This window comes from Sminthopsis crassicaudata, chromosome 1 (genome assembly GCF_048593235.1).
Source record: "Sminthopsis crassicaudata isolate SCR6 chromosome 1, ASM4859323v1, whole genome shotgun sequence".
Classification (NCBI taxonomy): Eukaryota; Metazoa; Chordata; class Mammalia; order Dasyuromorphia; family Dasyuridae; genus Sminthopsis; species Sminthopsis crassicaudata.
In genome coordinates, this window is record NC_133617.1 from 436,403,438 (window position 1) to 436,420,611 (window position 17,174).

At 32.5% G+C, this 17,174-nt stretch overlaps 1 protein-coding gene and 1 long non-coding RNA gene across 7 annotated transcripts in view; one reads left to right on the plus strand and one right to left on the minus strand.

Annotated features, from left to right (window-relative positions):
• Positions 1-6,787, plus strand: part of GSPT1 (G1 to S phase transition 1) — a 42,170-nt gene extending 35,383 nt beyond the window's left edge. For all 6 annotated transcript variants that reach the window (XM_074280593.1, XM_074280592.1, XM_074280591.1 and 3 more), the window contains 4 exons: positions 1,743-1,916; positions 2,587-2,676; positions 2,975-3,143; positions 5,049-6,787. In XM_074280593.1, the coding sequence (XP_074136694.1) occupies positions 1,743-1,916; positions 2,587-2,676; positions 2,975-3,143; positions 5,049-5,101 (486 nt within the window). In that variant the 3' untranslated portion in view covers positions 5,102-6,787. The remainder of the gene's footprint in view (positions 1-1,742; positions 1,917-2,586; positions 2,677-2,974; positions 3,144-5,048) is intronic.
• LOC141550208 (uncharacterized) overlaps positions 1-17,174 on the minus strand; it is a 42,548-nt gene that overhangs the window by 11,673 nt on the left and 13,701 nt on the right. The window lies entirely within an intron of this gene.

Below are 17,174 nucleotides of genomic sequence, written 5' to 3' on the forward strand. Positions count from 1 at the left end.
TACATGGGCTGTTAGAGAGTTTTATATGATAAGGATAATTACTTTTAATCCCACAGAGAAACTGCTTATCCCATTTGGCCCTTAGTGGAACAGAATGGCCTAGCAAGTTGGAAACTCTAGACTAATAAAGGTGTACATTTAAAAACCCGTAAGAATACCAGTTTCTTCATTTCAAGGCTTTTAATGATTAGCATAAATTTTTTTCTAAGGTATCAAATATTACATATGAGTAAATAAGTAATTTGCTTTTGAATTTTGAATCCCAAAAGAGCTAGGGAGTAACCTATTTATATCAAAATTTACAGTAGTCATTCCTTTCTCTGAGAGAGATGTGTAGAAAGGGTTATATTGTTAGTTCATCATTTAATGAGTGTTAATATGTACCTTAGTATCATGTTTTGAGGTAATCTTGAAAGTTCACTTAATCTTTTTCCCTGACTTGAGCCAAAGTCACATTTCAAATTACTCAAACATATCAGAATTAGAAATCCAAGAAAGGAGATGGTACCATCTCAGGAATCCATTCCAATGTTTATTAATCCTCTTATCTGGAAATTCTTCCTTATATTTAATTTAAATCCTTCATGCTGCAGCTTAAGCCCATTTCCTCTTGTTCTATCCTCAGTGGAGATGGAGAACAGCTGGTCACCATCCTCAGTATAATAACCCTTCATATACTTGAAGAAGTTGTTTGACTCAAACCCACATTTGACAAAGGAATCTCGAGATAAAGATTCACATCACCTTTAGATTAGCTCCATTGGTCTTTACCATTAAAGGACATTTGTGTGTGGGGGTGGTGCTGGATTAGTTGAGCATAAAATAGTAAGTAAAGATTTCTTGTTACACTTCTGTGTGGTGGGGTTGTTAGTGTCGACCCCTTTTCTCCCTTAAGAGAGACAGTTTAGTTAAAAGTATATTCCTATCTTTAAATTCATAACAATGAAATTGAACATTTAGAAGAAATAAACATCCTTGCCTATTTTATTATTTACAATCTTGGTGGGTGGGACTGGCTGAAAATTTCCTTTAGAAAGATTTTGGTATTAGATACTATTGAATTTCACAAAGAATCCTTTCTAGTTATTACTTCATTAATATATGAATAACATTTTAGAAAGATACTGCTTCAGCACTACTGATGATTTTTTTTTTTCATCTAATCTGTTTTTAAATTTAAAATATCTAAACAACTTTGAAAAAATGAAGACTTTTATATTACTGGGAACTGATAGGCATTGGGAGGTTATGCCAAAAAAAATTTAAGGAAGTTGGACCTTAGAAGAATCAAAATGACTAATTCCCACTATATAGCTACTTGTATTTATAGAATAAAGATCTAATAAATAAGTGTAAATTAAGGGCTTAGTAAATGGAAGAATAAATATATAAATGATGACCTTAATTCCTCCTTTGAATATTATCAGAATAAGACAACAAACATTTATTTATTAAGTTATTTTCTGCCAGGTACTTTTATTAATGTGTAAAGATGTGAGGAATTCTATTTTGAATGTCAGTTGTATTGTTGGTATATTTGTTCTATTTTCATCATTGGTTTTGAATGGAATAATTTTTTCAATACAACAGATACTTTTCATTGCTTAATCAGTAAGTAAAAAAACAACAAATCTAGCTCTAATATTTAAGCAAATATTCATACATAATTTTATAAATTATAATGTAACAAATGAGTATTTCATATATCCAAAAAAAAAAAATCCAATCTTGGTTTCTTTAAGCACAATGTGGAAGTTCTTGGAATCCTTTCTGATGATGTAGAAACTGATTCTGTAGCCCCAGGGGAAAACCTCAAGATTAGACTGAAGGGAATTGAAGAAGAAGAAATTCTTCCAGGATTCATACTTTGTGATCCTAATAATCTATGTCATTCTGGACGCACTTTTGATGCCCAGGTAAATACAAGTGCACATATACTACACATTAAAACTGAATATAGAGTATTTTCTTTCTAACTGTTAAATATTTTATTTATATTTGCATTGTGTTACTGATTATCAATTTATAATGGTACCAGATTAACAAATAAAATAATGACACTTTGCTCATAACATTCTAAATGTGTAATCATTTATTCTACATATACCCTCCAATGGGGCATTAAAGCCATTTCTCAGAAAACTCTGAATTTTAAGTAACTTTTGCACTTTAAATAAACAGCACTTTTAGAAAGTGCCTGTTAAGTTACCTCATTTGATCTTCACAACAAACCTGTGTTAGGCAAGGTAGAGGGATTGTATCCTCAATGAAAAAAGACTCAGTGAGCTTACTTGACTTATGTGACTATGTGACTTATGAGTCACATAGTACGCAAATGACTAAGAAGCATTACCAACTATTGGATCTAACTCTAGCTCATTTTCTTCAGTGTGCTATCTTTTACCCTTCTTTAAAGATATTAATGTAGCTTGTAAAATAATTACTCGTTGCAAGGAACAATTTAAGCTGAGCGATTAGAAATCGAAGATATTGTGTTATAAATGGTAGGCTAATTAGAACTAGTTTTTTATATCCAAGAATGCCATTTAGTAACTTTATAGTAATAAACTTTATGTTGCTTTTCAGATAGTGATTATTGAGCACAAATCTATCATCTGCCCAGGTTATAATGCGGTGCTGCACATTCATACCTGTATCGAAGAAGTCGAGATAACAGTAAGTTTGTCATAAAATAAAAATTAACAGTATCTCATTGAAAACTAGAGTTATTCAAATCCTTGATGTTATAATTCTTCCGTAATCCATAATGGCATTTTTTGGGTATTATTTGGAATGTGTTTTTGATATTAAAATTCTTACAGAGATTGTTTTTAAAAATTTGAAATTAAGGCATATATCTTAGGGGAGTATGTGTGTGGGGGAATTAGTAGATATTAATACAATTTGTTTTTTCTTTAAAATATATTTGTTTATCTGGTTTCATATAAAGCTTCTGGACTTATGTTTTGGATAGGCCTTAATCTGCTTGGTAGACAAAAAATCAGGAGAAAAAAGTAAGACACGACCACGTTTTGTCAAACAAGATCAAGTATGCATTGCCCGTTTAAGGACAGCAGGAACCATCTGCCTTGAGACTTTCAAAGATTTCCCTCAGATGGGTCGCTTTACCTTAAGAGATGAGGGTAAGAGGACTAAAAAATAACATTCTTATAACTCTGCCTTTTGAGATGCTTATGCTTTTAATAAAATACTTCATTAGAATCCTGCAACATTGTGGGTTCAGATAGGATTTGAAACCATGGATTATTTGAATTGAAAGGGACCTTTGAAATTCATCTATACAAGACTACCTTCTTTTATTGATAACAAGGGTAAAGTTATTTGTATGATTTGGGAGTAGAACTCGAAAGTCCTGTCTCCATAAATTGAATAAAGTGTGCATCAACGATATCTTAGATATTATGGGCTGCTTAGAATTGAAATCTTAAATATAATTTCATAGTACCAAATTTTGAAAACATATGTTAAATATATGGAAACAATTTTTTTTTAAAATTTACTTATATCTTCTAACATTTCAAATTGCGTGAATAGTATCTGCAACTTAACCTTTTATGACTAAAAAATTTTTTTAATTATCCAGTTTTGAATAGCACATAATGGTAATTTAAATCTTTTTATCATACTATCAGATGTATTTCAACCTCGATGATCTTAGTTCTGAAATGGATGGTATTGAAACTTCATGGAAAAACTTGGCTGATTAAAAAATGGAATTAATGCTACTTTTGAGAAAGTCACTTTATTGGAGTTGATATTTGATTTAGATTAGGGTTCGTGTCTTAAAACTTAAGGCAAAATACACTTTTAGAACTCCATAATAATCTTTTATTTCTTACAGCATAGGGACATAGATCAACTTCTCACTGTTACTTAACATTAAGCACTTCTTATGTGGCAGTTAATTTTTCAGGTGCAGGGTTAGAAAGGTAATATGCAACTTTCTCAACCTCCAAGGAGCTTACAATCTGTTGTTGGACAACAGATAAAAGTCTTAAGGTGAAAGGACAGTAGCACAGTGATTTAGAGAAAGCTTCATGTGGAATGTGGAGTTTGAGATGAGTTTTAAAGAAATGGAAAGGAGTTAGGAAAACGGTGATGTATGAAAAATAACAGAATAGTATTTTGTATAATGATGCTGGAAAAGTAGATTGAGGATAGGTAAAAGGGGCTTCAAAAACTAAACAAATATGTATATTATCTTATAAAAAGTAGAAAAGAGTTGGAGTTTACTGAGTAAGAATGATCAGATAAACCCCTAAGGAAAATAATTTTTGCAGTTTAGGAAGATAATACAGAGTGAAGGAAAAGGTGTCACTTGAAGGTGACAGTGAAAGTAATTTGTTAGGGAAGAGTTGATGAATTTTTTTTCCTGAAGTAAGGTGGTGAGTGTTGAGTTGGGAGAATTGCATTCATTTCCACTTAGTTGCACCCCCTTGATCAGGCAGACATAAATGATATCATTTTAATTCTAACTCAATTCGTGTTTTCATCTAGAACTTCATATTAGTTGTAATTTTTTTTTTTTTAGTTATTGCACCAAATTCCCAGAAAAGAGTGATAATCCCCATTATTCTATGTTCTCTCTGTGTTATATACATCAATAATAACTGTTTTTATTTTTCTTAAATAGTTGTACTTATTTCACATTGTAAAGTTCTCATGATAGAGATTACACCTGTGTTTACCCTTTATGTTCAACCACTTTTATATATATATGTTATCTCAAACTTTCCATTTGGAAATTTTCTTGTCGGCTTAAAATATCAGGAAGCTTTTTGAATAATTTTTGTATTGTAAATTCTGGTATTCATAGTTGTTTAAAGTAACATAGTCCATACCATAATTAGTAAAATATATCACAAGAAGTTATTCCTTTGGACTTTTTTTTTTTTTTTTTTTTAAGTTGATCGATTTATATATTGAAAAATGCGGCCTCAGGAGTTTAGGGTGATTTTTGTAGTTTGTTTAGACTGTTGATGAAAAGGTGGTTTTTTATTTTTATTTTGTCATTGTTGTCTTTTTAGGGAAGACCATTGCAATTGGAAAAGTTCTGAAACTGGTTCCAGAGAAGGACTAAGCATTTTTCTTGATGACCCTGCACAATACTGTGAGGAAAATTGACTCTGCAAAAGCCTACTTCACACCGCCTTCTCTTATTTTCTGCCCATTGATAAACTTCTCCCCATATTTTGCAAAGACAAAATTTCACAGCAAAAGTCCACATTATGTCAGCTTTCTCATATTGAGAGCTCTGCTATGCCACTGTTGAATTTCCCCCAAAGTTTTTTTTCTCCTCTCAAATTCTGCTTCCTTGGACAGATTCGGCAATAGCTTTGTAAGTGATGTGGACATAATTGCCTACAATAATGAAAAACCTAAAGGAATTTTTTATTTTTAATTTTCCCCTTAGGCATATTTAGACATCTTTTTTCCAGGCAGATCATTCAGAGTGTGCGAGTGTGTGTGCACATGTTACAAAGACAACTACCATGTTAATAAAATATTCAATTTGAAATCCTTTTCGGTATTTGAATTGCTTTTGAATAATGTTTTTTATCTGGATGTAACACTGTTGCATTAGCTTTTTAACTTTCCAAGTAATTGAATACATTTTATTACTTGGACTTTTCTAAACTACCCCACCTATCCACTGTTTTAAATGAGGCATTTACAAACAACGTTCAAGGTTGTTATTAAAGGAAAAAAATTAAGTTTTCTCCCTTTCAGTGGTTAGTGCATTCATAAAACTAAAATATGTTTGTTCAAATATGACACTGCTATGTTAGTTTTATTATTTTCTGCCAAAATTAATATTTAGGTTTACTTGATTTCTTAAACATTTTAAGTTGTTTTGAAAAGACAAAGAGCATTCTGTGGTTTTTGTAGGTAAAACATAATGAAATTCTTCCCCTTTGTGAAAATCTAGTAATTAGTCAAATCAGTGGAATTCACAAAAAAGAAAACTTGCAAGATCTGGCATGAAGTGCCTCTATTAATATTTATAGAAACTGCATTGAGTTTGAAAATTGCATCAGTGAAAAATGCCAGTTTACAAGTTACTCAGTTCATTCTCTGTATTGGTAACTTTGAAGGCTGGATAATTCTTGCTATTTAAAGCTAAATATGAATTAAGAAAATCAACTATCAAATATTTATGATCATAAGAATTTGCATATTTTGATTTGGAGTGATATAAATAGAATCAAGCACAGTTTAAATTATGATCTAAACAATTTGACCATGAAAACTGAATTTTCTTGAATCTAAAATTGAAATTATTTTTTTCTTTATTGAGCCACATGCCAGTATTGTAGTTCTTTTTAGGTTGAAGCTTAACAATCTACCATAACTGTGACTTAAATCAAATTTAAGAGGAATGAGAAAAGGGAAAGAAAAATTTCAAAGTCCCTTAATTTAATTTTTAGTGTTTCCATTTATTGAAGAGTTTGACTTTTAGAATGTTATTTTCCCCTAATATAAAATACTATGTAATCATGTATTTAAATAATGGAGAGTCCCCTTCCTGTAACATCCCTCAGAAATGAAAAAGTAACAGTCAGTGACTGTATTTCCATTCACAAAATTTAAACCGTAAGAAATTTTAACTCTTTCTGTTTCTTTGTAACTGTGGAACTCCCATTCATTTAACTTATAAGGCTACATTGTATGGACAGAGCAAAATTATTGTCCTTCAGTTTCATATGATTACACTTGTAGCTACCATAATGCATGAAATTTAAATAAATTTTATTATGTCTGCAAATCTCTGGGCTTTTATTTCTGGGAAATCTGAGAGCTTTAATTGAAATTTATTAGCTCTTTTGTACTGGCAAGTGAATAAGAGCAAAATACTAGCTTTTCTTGGATTTCAGACTCTAAAAGTTACAGAATCAGTGAAATTCTATCCAAAGATTATTTTCCATTTTTGATTGAATTTTTTAATCAGATGTTTGCTCTCAAAATGTTTACACTTTCAATAGCTGCTTGTTGCCAAGACTGTTAAAGAGAATGACATTAACCATGGAGGATATGCTAATAGTAAACAGCTATATTTAAAATCCATTTTCAAAAAGTATTTAGTAGATTTTTCACATTTAAGTAACAGACATTAAATTAATTATTCTCCAGAAATTAAAGCATGGATAATGACTGGAGTGTGTTTCATATGAAAACATTCCAATTTAGAATTGGTAAATTTTAAAGTCAGTCCCCTTTGATTCTAGCTAATATTTTACATGGGGGACTTAGATTGTGAAGTGATTTTTGTAGCATGTGGAGATTTGGCAGATAGCCTTTTAGCCTTCTCTAAATGCTGACCTGTCATTCTCAAGTCTTCTGTAATTTGCTTACATATAAATGTTCAAGTGGCAAAGCAATAGGGCAGTTGCCTATGTGTTTAGGATATAACCTAAACATTTTTATGTCTTGAATAATAGATAAATAAATGATTTTCCTTGAAAGTTCCTCAGAGATTGCATCTTTTTATGTTAAATAAGTATGCTTCATCAACTTTTCATGCTAGATCATTTTGCATAAGTTTTTAATTGATGCACTGAATTTGGGTGAAGAATGCAAAGGAAAAGATTTCACTTGTTTAGCTTTTGGAATGTAGTACAACTGCTAGTTATAAGTTCATCAATGTAATGAGGTTTTCTAAGTAATTGCCACCTTATTTATTTCAGTGGAGAAACAAAAAAAAAATAGCATACTTACTGCTTTTAATTTGAAAAGGACTTATCCAGCCATAAGAATGGAAATGTTTTGTAAATTACAATTTTAAAGAGTTGGACTGAGTATATTGCCATGAAATAGACATTATCAAATGATAGATGGTATAAGCCCATGTATGTTTCCTTTACCTTGAACTGAAAGTCTTGATAATGTATATGATGATTAAATGCAAGAATACCATTAATGTTCCTTAGAAAGCCCAGGTTGTTCACTGTAACATGAAACTAATTAATATTTGTCTATTGGTCAATACTATAATGCTATGAGAACTGCTCATATGGGACAATAAAGACCATATTAAGTGAGCTGTTTATTGGCAATAGCCACTCAAGTGGAGTACTTCCAGATACTTGGGATCATACTTGAAACCAAATAAGGTTTCCTTCAAAAAAATATGGTAACCCTAACCTCCTGAATGAACTTTTGAGGAATTAGCTCTTCCACTGGTGATCTACAGGAGCACTGGTTATTTGGCTGGCATCACTTCATACGAGATTTTTGATGACTACTCTACAAAAGAACACTCCAACAACTTTTCTCAGTGGCAAAGTCTTCCCATTGAACATGGCTACTTGGATGATGATTCTACTGCTTTTTGTAGGGCTATTAGGTGATCATGGTTTTAAATGAAGTTGTCAAGTCTCTTTGGCAACTTTAAAACTGATTTTTTTAATAGCTCTGGTTACAACTCTATAGTTCTGATCACATTGGCTAATGTTATATTCAACATGGGCAGACAATACCAGTGCAAACTGTCATTAATCCTCTCACAGACATATGTAAGGTAGATAGTGGTCAATCAGGGGTGGTATTTTTTTTTCTACTCTAGAAATCTTGGCTTAGATTTTCCTCTGCTAATTTTTAAGTGAAACCTATAAGTTGATATCTGATAAATAGGATTTTCTTATAGAAGTCACACCATGGCAGTAACACAATAGTCTATGCAGTTCTAAGCAATTCAGAACATGTGAGAGTTGCATTTTATACTACTTATACATTTCAGTCAATAGAAACTATTACCCAAGATTATTTTCCAACACATTTTCAGAGTAGTTTCAATTTGAATCTGTTTACTATTATTAGCATTCAAGTTGGCCAAATATTGATGGAATTTTGGTTCTAAGATATTGAATTATTTTTCAGTATCATAGACCTCACTGAGTCTTCCCTATATGAATATACTTTTCTTGCACCTTTAATCCTGTACTTCCTTAAAACATCAGTATGCTAAATAAATTGTTGGTGCACTTATTTGAAACAAAAACAAAACACCACCGTGGGACTAAAGCCTTTCTTATATTCTGTAATGATAATAGAACTGTTTCTTTCATTAAGCTGAAGATGCCAGATTGAGAGACCCATATGAGTGCCACCTTTTTTTTTTTTCTGGTCATCTAGCACTGGCCATGTGTGCCTGCTAAAGCTTAACTTTGAACTATCAGGTTTGGAGAAAGCAGACATGGAATAAGACTATTTTCCCTCTATCCTTATTTAGCTTTAATTTTCTAAACTGTTAGTTAGCTTAGTCATTGGTAGATGAAAAAGTTGTTTTGTTTCAAATACTGCTGGCCATAGGTTCTCACTACCTCCTTTTCTGCTATCCATGAAGGAATACATTTATATTAAGAGTTATAGCTTGTGAATTCCTTTGGTAATGAAATTTCTTCCCTGATATCCATATGCACATTAAGTAGGGATTATGAGAATTTAGTTGTTAAGATAATTATTTTTTTCCTTATGTATGTTGTATTTAGTAAAAAACAAACAAACAAAAAAAAACAAAAAAAAAACCCCACAAAATAGGCTGTGCGTTACAGCCTTTATTTTTATGGATGAGTACTGAATACTTATACACATAGTGTATTTTATCAGATATTCATTGGTAATGAATTGCCAAATGTCTATTCCCTCTCTGTTTTTAGTAAGACTTCAGTTTCTTCTGTTAGTTCCTATAAAAACAAGAACCTTAGAAATCTTTCAAGATTTTCTGACTGAATTATTTTCAAATGTGGAGGATAAAGGGACTGGTTACAGTATTTTAAAAGCAAAGTCAAGTGGGAATTTTGGGAATCCACAGTTAAAATTCTTTTTTTTCCCATATGATTTATAGCTACCTACTGTGCCTAACATGATGCCTGTGTGAGGATTACGCTTAGTCTGCTCTTGCGGCTATTCATATGACAAATAAAATTTGCCTTTGTAATAACAATAAAAAATTGTCATCTTCCCTTTTGAAGGATTTGTCTCTTTGTTTATAATCACCTTCATTGTACCATACCATAAGTGCAAATGTCCATGCTTCTGTACATTCTTAATTTATTTTTGTATTCCTTACTGAGCTTAGAAGTACCTACTAAGCAGTATTTTTTTTTTTTTTTTTTTTTTTAAGAATGTCTCTTCTAAGTTTTATTGTACCAAGAAATAACAAATTTGTGTGTTTTGGCTATGCTTGCATACCACGTGCAAGGCTTTTGACTGGCTTATCTGACTAAAGCTTGCAAAGCATAAAACAGCACTCCAGGAAGTTGGAAATACTTAACAATATTAATAAGTCATTACAATGTACAGTTTTTTTCTATACTGTTTCATTGGGAACTGTCAGTGATTTAATCAGTAGACCTAACATGTACCTCAATATGTACTTTTTCACTAGGTAATGCTCTAATCTATGAAATTTCAAGATTTTTTAATATAGAGACCAAATAGTACTTTCCCTTTATTTTGTACAAAAGCAAACTATGAGCATATACAATGGTTAAACCTATAAATGACAGCAAGATGTTTCTTTTTCCTTTTCTCATAGCTATTGGCTTTTTTTGTAATCTCTACAACTAGAACTTTAGGTAAAAGATGTTACTCCAAATTTTGCATGAGCAGAATCCAAATGTATTTATGGCACACACAAAAAAAAATTTTTTTTTTGAGAAAAGCTTTAGGCTTTTTTGATTCTTAGAATTTCAACATAGATATATAGTGACCAAAGGGAGTTGTGATTACTATGAAAGGTAAATTAATTCGATAATTTTCCAACAACCAGCATTACATTGGGCCCAGAGCCAACTAAAAAATGGTTTTGCCTTCATTAACTAAAGGAATGATCTATATTATCCTTTGATATCAAACCACATCTAGGTATTATTGCAAGGTGGATAGACTACTGTGAGAGTATAAGACCTTTGTCCTCGTTACTGTTGTTTCTTTCTCTAAGCATATGGTGTCCTTTTTTGAGAGATAATAGGTCTTTACAGGGCAAGGCTGTATGTCCACCTTTGTTGCTATTTTTTTTTAAGATGAAGGTGAGAATCCCCTAATCTGGAATACTTGAAGCATTTAAAAAGTATAATATTTAGATCCTGGGCAGGATGTTGTTTATTTTATTTCATTAATCCCTTTGTTTTCAGTTATGGCATTATTTTAAGCACATTACCATTGGATGATATGGTGATATGTGGACAATTTAAATAAAATCTGTTTGGACTACTGTATACCCCTTTTTAAGTCTCCCTGTATTTTTATTTGCAGTCCAGATTATTTCAAATACTTATGAAAGTGAAATTTTCTTTTGTCTCTATTCAGTGAAGCCTCTAATCTTTCCCTGCATTTGTTATAGTAAAACTTCTTGTTCTTCTAAGGCATTGTCCAAAAGAATTTCTTTGTGTGAAATCATGTGGCCTTTTTGGCCTGTTTTCTTAATTTTACACCTGAAAAAAATTAGCAATATACAAATTTCAAATGTCATCAGCATTCAACTACCACCATTTTTAGTTATGTTCTATTTAGATGTTTATTAAGGTAAACTTAAATTCAACTATTTCAGAATTTTATAATGCAATCCATTTAAGCATATTTGGTGGTAATTCCCCAGCCAATAACTTGTGAGGAATAAATAATGGATCACAATGGGTAGTGAAGATAAGGGATTAATTACAGTTTTTAAAAAAAGCTTTATATGGAAGTTCATCTAGGAAATACAAAAAAGTGTTCCTAATTTTTAAAAAAACTGTTTTCCCATCCATTAACCTTGGAAAAGGATTGGCTTTTTATTATATAATCTATAACTAATATAAACTGGAAGAAGGGAAGTAATATTAAAATAATGTAATGTGGAAAGACTTGGTCTAGGAATTGGAACTTTTGTTTTAATTACAGTCTTTCTACTACTTTATCACTTTTGGATAAGACAATGTCTTGGGCCTTCAATTTCCTATCAGTAAAACTTGATAGGATGATGAAAATAGACTAAATATTATGGATCTTCACACCAGGATTTATGAAGTGCTTTACATAAATTCTAATTATTTCATCTTAAGGGACAAAATAAGTTTAAATGAGGTTGTGACTTTACTGAGTGAACAGAAGAGCCAGGGTTCAAACCTAGATGCTTTAGATGCCAAAACTAATTTTCATATATCACAAAACAGATTTAGAATAGTAACTTGTAAAAGATAAAATAATTCTCAGTCAATAATTTTGTAGTTCAGTTTTTCAGTGAAGTCCAAATCTTGATCGTACCTGAGGTTTTCTTGACAAAAGGTAGCGGAGTAGTTCTCTAGTTCCTTTGCCAACTTATTTTACAGATGAACAAAGTGAGGTAAACTGTGTTAAACAATCTGCCTAGGGCCATCCAGCTAGCAAGTATCTGAGGCCAGATTTGATTTTGGGAAGATTTGGGTCTTCCTGACTCCAAGCTTGGCATTCTGTCCACTGTGCCATTTACCTACTCTAGGGGCGATAATTTAGTATTTGTATATAAATTTCAGTAAATGCAACTGAGTTTGGAATATTCTAATAACTGTTAATTACATAAATTTGATCACTAATATTAGTGGCAGCATGAAAGGAACAAATACAATTGTTCAAAAACAATCCAAAAAAGTGAAAAGTTGACCTGCTCTTTTATGGAGCTGTTGAGGGATAATTATCTAGTAAGCAATCAAGGATGAATAAAAAGCTCTCTTATATACTTATCCAGGCTTGTTTGGTAAATCGACAGACACACATTTCAATTCCTACCTTTACATTCCTAGGCTTCTTTTTGCCCTTTACCTACTATGACAATCCATGATTCAGGATTTTTTAACTGGTAGTAATACTTTTTCTCTGTAGGAGACTCTGAAAATCCAAACTGAAAGTTTCTCTATATTTACTATCTACTTTCTGATATTGAAAAAAGTGTCTCCTCTTTCCTGGGGTTAGCACTATCCATCCCCATTTCTGTTTTTCTTTGCTCAGTTATTCAATTTAGTCCAATAAACATTTATAAAGAACCTGTTTGCTTGCTAACATCAAGTATTCCATCAGTTAGTTCCCTTCTTTCTCTTTTAAGTATAAGCTACTATTTTCACTTCTACTACCAAATTTTTCACTTGATTGGGCTACATAATTGTTTGTTTTTTCACTTCCTGTTAATTCATTTCCTTGTAAAATTCAGCCTGTAAAGATGCCAAATCGATTTTTTTGGGGGGGGGCGGGGGGGAGGTTCTGCAGCATGTAACAAACACTGTTGAAAACTTTCTTGAAACTTGCTTTGGTCTCAACATTATCCCAATACTTAAGTATTCTTACCTTTGTTTTTTTGATAGTTCCTCTTGTCCCATAAATGAGGATATTATCTAAAATTGATTCCTTTTATCAGTATCACTTTATACACATCCATTAGTGAATTTCTGCTTTCCCAACTCTAGGCTGATTAATTTTAAAAATTCATGAAACCTCCAGTTTATACAGCTTTAATCCTTGTATCTGCAGCTAGCTACCTTTAAAGACATTTCCCCTTAGAAACACTTGCAGCCTTCTTTCCCAGTTTTATCCTATCTTTGTGATAAGACAAATCTTAGTCTGATAAAATATGTGCATTTTCTAGTTAGAGCTAACAGCCAAACAGAAGACATTGGTTAAGGCCAAAATGCCCCGTTTACCCAGTGAAAACAATAACTGCTCTCAGAACAATATATAGAAAAGCACAGCGTTAAAACCTGAAATGATTAAAAAAAAAAAAAAAAAAAAAAAAAAAAAACCAAAAACTTCTGCACCTGAAGCCTCATCCTAGGACAGTCAGTCATAAAATAGCTGTGGATTCCTTAGAAATAAATAAAGGATAGCAGCGTCAGTTCTTTGGCATTCCCTTAAATATCCCTCTTTTTAAAGATATTTTAAAATACTTTTTATTTTCAAAATATATGCAAAGAGTTTTCAACATTCACCCTTGCAAAACCTTGTGTTCCAGATTTTTCTCCCTCCTACCCCCTTTTCTAGACAGCAAGCAATCCAATATAGGTTAAATTTGGGCAATTCTACTAAATATATTTCCACCTTTATACTGCACACACATACACAAAATCAAATTAAAAAGGGAAAGAATGAGAAAGGAAAAAAGCATACCACAAAAAGTGACCCATAGTTCTCTTTCTGGATGCAGATGGGTCCATCACTACTCTATTGGAATTGGCCTAAATAATGCTATTTTTGATGCTACAGACTAATTGAAAGTAGCTACCCAACAACATCCCTTTCTCTAACTCATTCCTTATCCCCTCAGTATACATTTCCCCCAATCCACAAATATGTAGCAGGTGTTTTCAGTATGATAGTAGAAAAACCCTGGGAATCCAAAGACAAAAATAAAATCATCTGCCCTCAGAGTTTATATTCTGTCTGCTTGGCTGATACCTGCAGCTTCTATTCTCTTGCATATTTAAATCTGTTTATCCAAAATCTATGCCTCTTTTCTGTAAAATGGGAATATAATAGTACTTAAGAGTGGGGAGGATCAAATAAGAATGTATATCTAGTGGTGTGTGCATGGGTGATGGGATACGAAGTCCATATCCAGATGATGTTTAGTATGTCATTTTGTCAGTAGATGACAACCTATTCCCTATTCTCAGTCATATCAACATGCTTTACTCTAGCTGGCCCTATTTTCTTCTAGAATAGATCTAGGTTAATGATCTAAAATACAGTAAACACACACCCCAGTTACCCAAATAAGAATCCTTATCGCCCCCTTGAGCCTATATTTCACACATTTAGGAGTTTCTCACTCTTCCACAACTCATAAGATTTTATTGTTTTTTCTTAATGACTATTGAAACATAAACCTTCAAACTATGAGGCATAGTAGAATTGATGTGTAATATCAAATCCTTTTTTTTTTTTTTTTTTTTTTTTTAACAGAAGGGATCAAATAAGGAGATCTTTGGCATAATTTTAAAGTCTACTGAAATTTCATTGGCTAAAATTACTTTGAGGAAAAATGTGGCATATTGGAGTTGGATTTATCTCACTATGGCCAGTCCCAATTTGGCCTGATCTGTTTCACTTCTTCCCATCTCCTATTTCTCCAACTCTCAATATGAACCCAATAATTTTTATATAGGATAGTTGAGTTTCTATTTCCTATGTCCCAGCTGCTCCCAAGGAAAATCTCAAATAGAGGGTAGATGACTTTTTTTTAGATGACTCTTTAATGTCCCATTCCACAGTAATTCGACACTAAAAGTTTCTTCAAGAAAAATGGAAACCCCTTAAAGACTCTGGGACATGTATTTCCACATATACTTTCTATCTTCTCCAGGACTTTATTAATCTATTAACCCCTAGATATTTTCAAAAGACATTAGAAAATCTGTCACTGTCAAGTGCATTGCAAATCTTAAAACACTGAATAATTGTGAATTATCAAACCATATGAGGGTAGGGTAAAGGAATTAATCAAAGGACTACTATTTTCAGGCAACTATTTAATCCTCACAATAACCTGCAAGGTAGGTGCTATTTGCCTTATTTTACAGTTGAGAAGTTGAGTCAGAGGTTAAATCATTTGTCCAGAGCCAAAATGCAAATAAGTCTGAGTTTGGATTTGAACTTGGGTCTTCTTCACTCCAGATCTTTTGTTCTATCCACTGTGACACCTAGCCAGGAGAGAATGGATATCCTGTAACATTTGGTGACATATACCTAAAGGGTTTTAACTCCACAGAATCGAGAAAGAGCTATCAATCTGCCAATCCTTTCCATGTCCGGGCCGGGTGAGGTTTCCCTGAGTTTTAACTCAGAAGGTTTCTCAGAAGAAACCTTTTAACTGAGAAGAAAAAACCCTCGATATGCATTGAGGCATTTGTGTCATGGTGACAAGAGCAACAGATTTCATATCTGAGTACTTGTGTTCACATCCTGGCTTAGTTACTTTATTTGTTTAATCTTGGCCAAGTACCATAACTCCTCAAAGCTTCATTGTGTTTTTCCATCATATTTGGGGTAGGGTATGATAGAGAATAGGTTTAGACTGGATTATCTTTTCACTTCTAAATTCTATGCATGTTTTATTTGTTTCACTCTCTTTTTGCCACCACTAGAGTACTTTTATATCCTTAAATGCCACTGCTCTTATTCCCATCTTAGTAAAACTTTTGAGAAGGCAAAGTAGGTTATCTTTTGCCTCAATTATTACCTATCCTTTAATCACAAAATGGGTGTTGCCTCAGACAAATTGTGATCTTAGCTTAAAATGGCCAAGATCTCCCACTGCATATATGCCCATCTCCAGTCATGGAGACTTTTGGCTTGCCACTGACCTCTGATGACTCTTGAACAGAAAATGATGTTCATGACTTTGCACAACTCTGCCTTACTTAAATCAATTCACTTGCAAGCCAAGACATCACCCTTCTGATGTCACTGGATGAACAACAATCTCAAGCCTTCCTGCCTCATTGTAGAGTTTAGCTACTGCAGCTTCCCTTTTGAGGTTAATGACATTATGTTCTAGCATTGTTTCAAAAACAAATGTATGTAAAACTGCAATCATTTTCTTCCCTAAACCCAAACATTTCTGAATTCTTGACTTCTGTTAGTGTTACAAAGAAAGAAAAAAGAAAACTTGTTAAATGTTTAGTATTTAAACTATGAGGTCATAACTAGTTATGCTTCCAAAAGAAAACTCTTAACTCTTTGCAAGCTAAAAAAAAAAAAAAAAAAGTTACAATAAGCCATACTTCACAAAAGTGGTTTTGTTTGTTTGTTTTTAAGGAGTCAATTTCTACTTTATGAAAACGTGAAAGGTCATAGAGAAGTCCAGCTCTCCTGAATAGCCTGAGGAAATATAATAAAATTACCCTAGAAAGACTAATGATAAAGAACAAAACCAGTATAGTAGCAGATAAACCACCTGCCAGAAGTGGCAAGCTGAGGAGCTGGGCCAAGAACACTAGTAAAAAACTCCCATGTATGGACCTGAATGTAGTCAGCTAACAAACTGAGGAGGGGTGTGTTATAAGCTATCATAAGTTCTAATAATCGGAGAACTGAAGCCAGATGCAGGTCCTAGACTATCAGAGAAAAAATGAGTACATAACCGCTACAGTAGGCAGTACATGTACAACATTATTTGTATCACTGAGAGCCACAGTGGGAGATTC